At 39.2% G+C, this 7,203-nt stretch overlaps 1 protein-coding gene across 2 annotated transcripts; it reads right to left on the bottom strand.

Moving 5' to 3' along the window:
• LOC107643971 (40S ribosomal protein S10-1) lies at nt 1,172-5,820 on the bottom strand. Of its 2 annotated transcripts, none has more exons than XM_021124379.1 (4): nt 5,802-5,820; nt 2,630-2,678; nt 2,140-2,552; nt 1,172-1,440 (listed from the first exon to the last, which is right to left on the bottom strand). In XM_021124379.1, the coding sequence occupies exons 1-4, from the start codon at nt 5,802-5,804 to the stop codon at nt 1,360-1,362; spliced, it is 546 nt and encodes a 181-aa protein (XP_020980038.1). In that variant the 5' UTR covers nt 5,805-5,820; the 3' UTR covers nt 1,172-1,359. The 2 variants fall into 2 exon arrangements, with proteins under 2 accessions (XP_020980038.1, XP_016203218.1); XM_016347732.2 differs by lacking the exon at nt 5,802-5,820 and adding an exon at nt 2,776-2,935.

Genomic DNA, 7,203 nt, shown 5'->3' with positions numbered 1-7,203 from the left:
AATATATTTCATGTAATTTTCTTATTCTAATTGAAATTAAATTTTTTTTTTCTAAAATTAAAGAGTTCTCTCCTCCTCTCTTTCTTTTTATCTCTCTCATGTTTATTTTTTTCAACTACTCTATCTCTCTCATATGTTATTATCAATAACTAATTACAAATTTAATAGTCAAAAACTCAAAATGTACAACTTTTGTACCATAATCTACAATATCAAGACAAAACCAACATAATTTAAAAATATTTATATTTTAATAATATTATTATGGGTAAAAACACTAATTTTGATACTAAATTTACTCGTCTAAATTCAGCCACAATAAAACACGGCAATTAGAAATAACTTCAGGATTACTTAACTTTATCAACAAATACAAGTTTGGTCATTTACCAGGCAAGACAGACAAACACGGTACAAAAAAAAAAAAATAATAAAACGTGATCAAAGCGTTAATGAGTTCAGCTGGGATAACAAATTTATTGGAGCTCAAACAACACTCACCAAAGTTTAAATACTATATTATATATTAACTCAAATAATTAAAGAAAAGAAACTAATTATATATAATAACCATCCTTTTTATCTTAATTAAAATTTCTCCAGGAGTTTTATGGGGGGATAAATGAGCTGGCCAAGTTTAAGAGTGACGCTGAATCATTTATACAGTGATGCCAGGATGTAGTTCTCAACAGATTAAAGGCTTAGTTTGGTAAAACTTTTACTTTTCAAAAATAGCTTATAAAAGCTAACTTTTAAAAGATGACTTTTTAAAAGTTATAACATTTATGTTTGATAAATCAAATTAAAAATTGCTTTTAATAATCACAAGCAACAATAATTGCATTTGGTAAAATAACTTTTAAAATTTAAAAATACTATAATAGACATAAATGCAAGTATTAAATTTGAAAATTAGTTAACATATAAAGTTATATTAGACTTTTAAATTTTGAAAAACATAAGCCAACTTTGAAAAGCTCTATCTTAGGTGCTTTCAAAAGTACCCCAATCTTTTAAAAACCGCAAGCACAAGCACATGATCTTTTTTATTTACCAAACATAAAATGAGGAGCTTGAGCTTTTAAAAAGCACAAGCACCTCTTCAAAAAGCTTTACCAAACCAAACCTAAGACTACTCCTGGTGCAGTGTTCTTACTAAATCCAAAAAATAGTCCCATAATGGTGCATGAAATTAAGTTACTCATTCTAATTATCAAAAACACAATCCAAAATCTTAAGTGCATAAATAACCAAATGAATGCAAAATAACAAATCAAACATCCAATTTTTGGCCAGGGAAACTACAATCGACTCAACAGACAGCTATGTAACAGCAAAAGAGGGCAAATATTGACGAATTTAAGGAGCGTTTGAGCTTGTTGGAGCACCGCCTCCAAAACCACCAGCACCCCGACCAAAGCCAGGCCTTCCACCAGCACCCTGAATGATGGAAAAATCAGACAAAATTATTCAGCAAAATGACTCAAAAATGTAAACGACAATTTCCACAAGGATGAGATCTAAGAAATACTACTACACCCAACAACCAGCATCAACCATAATTGGTGTGAATATCAAACAATAGTGCTCTAAATAAAAGTGAACAATCAAATTACATTAGATCATCCCATAAGCCAATTAAAAAGAAGCCAAAAATTGACTGCAAGAGAAAATTGCCTTGTCTCGAATTACATAGAGAAGTGGGGGGCTTTAAAATTTTCAGCAACTTCACAAGATGGACTTTAGAATTTACTGGACAACATTGTTCTCTTCAAGTAAATAGCACGCAATATAGAATAGAGAACAATATACAATAATCTACCATTCAATACACCAAAAAGAATATAAACTTGGTGCACATTCACCACAGTTATGTCAACAAATGAATAATGGGCAACACTTGAAACTTCAAGCAAGCACGGAAGTATACAACAATTTGCTCGCACACAAAACATTTTAGACTATCAAGAATACAGTAACAAACACACTAATTCAAAATAGTTTGAGTAATGGCAATTCGGCAATTAGAAACAGAGCATATATAGAAAGACCACAGTTAAAGTCAGATAGTATTACTAACTAAATAACAAAAATATTAAAAGTTGAAGAGAAACAATAGTTTGGTTCAATGTGAAATACCCCAAAAGAAGGTCTGTAGTCAGCAGGAGCACCACCCTTGTCTCCTCCAAAATCACCGCCAGGTCCTCGTGGACCTCCGCGGTATCCATCACGGTCACCGAATCTGCGCTCTCCCTCAAAGCGAGGTGGACCCCTGGGGCGGTCACCCGGTGGGCCGCCAAAAGGCCTGCCAGGTGGCTTGGCTTGCTTCTTGAGAGTGGCGGGGACGATCTCAGAAGGAAGGTTGAGGTATGTCCTGAGATGCTCGATGCCATCGTTGGTGAGGAACCAGTAATAGTGCATCCAGGCAAATGTCTCTCTGACGTACTCCTTCGACTTGAAGCTCTGCATCAGCTTAATCACCTGCAGATTCGGGACATCAATCTCAGGGTGCTTCGCAAGATTGAAGTCCTTCTTCGCGTAGCATACTCCCTCTGCAAATGCATTCGTCCATTCATTCGCTCATTCATTCAGAACACAATAATCTATCAGACAAGATGAACGAACCTACCTTGGAATAGGTATTTGCAGATCTCCTTGCGGTTCTTCTCCGGAATGATCTGAAGAATTCAATAACAATAGAATAATTGAATCAGATAATTCAAAAGGAACATGGATTGGTAGACAGAGAAGAAGGAAGCTGTTGAGGTAGCTTACCATGGTTGCAGTGTAGAAGCCAAGGGGGCAGAAGCGGCAGCGAGGTCGCACTGGTAAATTATCGCTTTGCTCCTTCCCCAGTCAGTTGTAACACTAAACCCTAATGCCACTCTCTCCCATGTTTTATGATGGATGGACCTCTCTCATCCAAATTCGGCTTCCTTCTCGGCCCATTCGTGCCTTCACCTCACCCGGCCCATGGTCCGTCTTACTGTTCTCATTCTCAATCAAACCTTTGCTCCGACTTCCGAGGGTTGTTCTCCTAGTGCGTTGCGGGTGGTTTGGGCGGGTTTCGGGCCGGGTGATACTAGTTGGTTGGGCTCTATCCGGGTTCTGGTTTGTACGGGGCTTAGCCAAAGCTTTTTTCTGGGCCACCAAAAATAAAAAATTGTTATTTTACATTTTTACGATAATTTTTTATTTGGTATTTGATTTATTAGTTAGAAAAAAATTTAAAATATTTTGAACTGAATATGGAATACAATAATACTATTGTTCCGGGGTTTACCTGAAACCAGACTAATTAGACTTGAATAATGTGTGGCCCAAACGTTCAAAAGAGGTGGTCTCTGACTTAGTTCACGTCTGTGAGCCGCCTTCCGAATTGTTCGTATGCTTGAGTAGGTGAGGGGTGGTACCTGCAAGACACTCCGATACCTAAGTCAGCAAGGGGTTAAGCAGGTTTAAGATATTGGAACTTAGATGTACCTGAGTGTGTCAGGGTATTTATAGGAGATGAGCCAATAACCACCGTTGAAGTAGTTCCACTTCTGATAGTGGATAACCGTCCCTTTATCTTAGAGTTGTTGAGATCTCTCTTCTAGAAGTGGGTGAGAGATTTATGGAGGTAGTATTCACTTAGATAAGTGTCAAGTGGCTGCTGCCGTTGATCCCGACCTCTTGTGGAGGTCGGATTGGCGGTGAAGGCCAATCTTTTAGATTGGGCCTTTTAGCTTAATTTAGGCCTGACTTATTATTTGGGATAGGGTATGAACAGTGCCCCCTACTCAAGTCCGATCACTTTAATAGGGGTTGAATTCGAGTATTGATAGAGCTCGGGACCGCCTCGGCGTTACCCTCTTCCCAAGTTAAAAAATCGACGTGACTTTGCATTGAAAAACTGGCGTGATTTCAAATTATCAATTGTCGTGTCTTGTCAACCGTCGCGTCCGTTTGGCTTTTTGCATTTATACGTGGGGGCAGTTACATTGGTAACGACGCGTTCTTATAATGATTGTGTCATTTTACAATTATGCCCCTATTATGTTGTAAATACCTTTCCTCTCTTTCTCTTTCTTCTTTTCGAAATTTTTCTCTGTACTTTCTTCCCTGTTCGAAAAGATCTTCGCCCTTTGGTGTTTGCCGTTTTCGTTCCTGGATTTTTCAGCACTTTCGGTATCCCCTTCATTGCTGCCATCAGTTTTTCTCCAAGAAAGGTTAGCTTTTCATTACTTTCACTCTTTTTATTAGCTTCGTTATTTTTATTAAGTGTACTAAATAATGGAGGGAGAGGTTCTGAGTAGGTTTTATGGCGCTTAACTATTTGCTGTAGGAAACTTTGGATTTTTGTGCTTTTTCTTTTTGCAAAAGTCGTTTCCCTTGATGTGATTGATTGTTTTGTTTGAGAAGGAACTGTCTTGTTTCAAAACTTGTTTTTGATAGTTGCTTTTTCTTTGTGTAATGTAGGTATATCTTCTTTTATATCTTTTCCCATTTCTGAAAATGTCTTCCCGAATTACAGAGGCTCTGTTAAGATTGGTAGATTCCTCTGTCTTGTCTGAACACCCCATCGTCGATAGTGTTTTTGTAACTGAACTTCGTAAACACCATATGATCTATAGTTCTGATGTCGATGAGACAAAGTATGAATTAGTGGCCCCAGACCTAGAGGACCGAGTTTGCTGTGGGAGAATGAACGATTCTGATCCCCACTTCTTTTTTGTGTCCGACTGTCTGTTCACCCGTTTAGGGGTTAATTTTTCCTTTTCCGACTTTGAGATGGAGGTGTTATCCCACTGTGGGGTAGCTCTTTCCCAGCTTCACCCCAATTCCTGGGGTTTTCTCAAAATTTACCAGCTTGTCAGCCATGCACTTGATTTTTCGATCTCTTTAAAGACTTTTTTCTATCTCTTTCATTTAACAAAGCATTTTAGTGCTAAAAATAAGCAGCAGTGGGTTTTCTTCTGAGCTATACAAGGCCGGAAAGTTTTTTCCATTTTTGATGAGTCTTTTCATGACTTCAAAAATTTCTTTTTTAAAGTTCAAGCCGTTGAGGGCCATCATCTCTTTTTTCTAAACGAAAATAATGAGCCTCGATTTTCCCTATATTGGGTCGAGACTTCCCCTGTACAGAAATATGGCCTGGAAGATTTGGACGAGGTAGAGGAGGCTGTGGTGGAGTTTTTTCAAGAGGCTTGAGGACGGGCTCCAAACCTGGACACCAAGAAATTTCTTCTTGGATCTCCGAGCTATGTTAGGACTGAGCTAGGTAGGTTTTATGTTTGATTTTGTAGGCAACTCTTCTTACTTCCGACTTGTGTACTAATCATTTTTACTTCCTTTTTTAGAGAGAATGAAAAGCAGGTCAAAAGCAGCTTACCAAAAGGTGCAGGAAGCCAAGAGGAATGCTCGTGCCCGAGCTGCTGCACAAGAGGTCAGAAACTCTGCCACTCCTCCTCGGCATCAAAGCTCGGGTTTGGGGACTTTTTCGCAGCCAATTTTGGTAAATCGAATACTTACTCCTCCTTTTCCTCCTCCTGCCTATGTCCCCCCAGTCCTTTCTTCCTCAGAACCTGAGAAAAAGAAACGCAAGATCTCGGAAGCCGGTGCCTCTAACGTCGGAGACATCGATTTTGACGGAGTAAAATTTTCTAGGAAGCACATCTTTCCACATAGTCAAATTGCTATGGACGATGCTGCTATGAATGATCTGAAGAATTCAATAACAATAGAATAATTGAATCAGATAATTCAAAAGGAACATGGATTAGTAGACAGAGAAGAAGGAAGCTGTTGAGGTAACTTACCATGGTTGCAGTGCAGAAGCCAAGGGGGCAGAAGCGGCAGCGTGGTCGCACTGGTAAATTATCGCTTTGCTCCTTCCTCAGTCAGTTGTAACACTAAACCCTAATGCCAGTCTCTCCCATGTTTTATGATGGACGTCTCATCCAAATTCGGCTTCCTTGTCGGCCCATTTGTGCCTTCACCTCACCCGGCCCATGGTCCGTCTTACTGTTCTCATTCTCAATCAAACATTTGCTCCGACTTCCGAGGGTTGTTCTCCTAGTGCGTTGCGGGGTGGTTTGGGCGGGTTTCGGGGCGGGTGATACCAGTTGGTTGGGCTCTATAGGTTCTGGTTTGTATGGGGCTTAGCCAAAGCTTTTTTCTGGGCCACCAAAAATAAAAAATTGTTATTTTACATTTTTACTATAATTTTTTATTTGGTATTTGATTTATTAGTTAGAAAAAATTTAAAATATTTTGAATTGAATATGCAATACAATAATACTATTGTTCCGGGGTTTACTTGAAACCGGATAGATTGGGCCTTTTAGCTTAATTTAGGCCTGACTTATCATTTGGGATAGGGTATGAACAGTGCCCCTACTAAAGCCTGATATCTTTAATAGGGGTTGGATTCGAGTATTGATAGAGCTCGGGACCGCCTCGGTCGTTACCCTCTTCCCAAGTTAAAAAACCGACGTGACTTTGCATTGAAAAACCGGCATGATTTCAAATTATCAATTGTCGCGTCTTGTCAACCGTCGTGTCCGTTTGGCTTTTTGCATTTACACGTGAGGGCAGTTACATTGGTAATGACGCGTTCTTATAATGATTGCGTCATTTTATAATTATGCTCCTAGTATTGATGAGCGGATATTTTATACGCTTTTTGGGGATAATTTCATATAGTTTTGAGTATGTTTTAGTTAGTTGTTAGTCTATTTCTATTAGTTTTTAGGAAAAATTCATATTTCTGGACTTTACTATGAGTTGTGTGTTTTTCTGTAATTTCAGGTATTTTTCTGGCTGAAATTGAAGGAGCTGAGCAAAAATCTGATTCAGGCTGAAAAAGGACTGCTGATGCTGTTGGATTCTGACCTCCCTGCACTCAAAGTGAATTTTCTGGAGCTACAGAACTCGAAATGGCATGCTTCTAATTGCGTTGGAAAGTTGACATCTAGGGCTTTCCAGCAATATATAATAGTCCATACTTTGCACAAGAATAGACGACGTAAACTGGCGTTCAACGCCAGTCCTCTGCCCAATTCTGGCGTCCAGCGCCAGAAAAGGATCAAAAGCTGGAGTTGAACGCCCAAACTGGCATAAAAACTGGCGTTCAACTCCACAAATGGCCTCTGCACAAAATCTCAGCCCCAGCACACACCAAGGGGGCCCCAGCACACACCAAGTGGGCCCCAAAAGTGG

The sequence above is a fragment of the Arachis ipaensis genome, chromosome B05 (genome assembly GCF_000816755.2).
Source record: "Arachis ipaensis cultivar K30076 chromosome B05, Araip1.1, whole genome shotgun sequence".
NCBI lineage: Eukaryota > Viridiplantae > Streptophyta > Magnoliopsida > Fabales > Fabaceae > Arachis > Arachis ipaensis.
The sequence above is the reverse complement of the archived record's forward strand: the minus strand, read 5'-3'. Positions and strand labels throughout refer to the sequence as shown.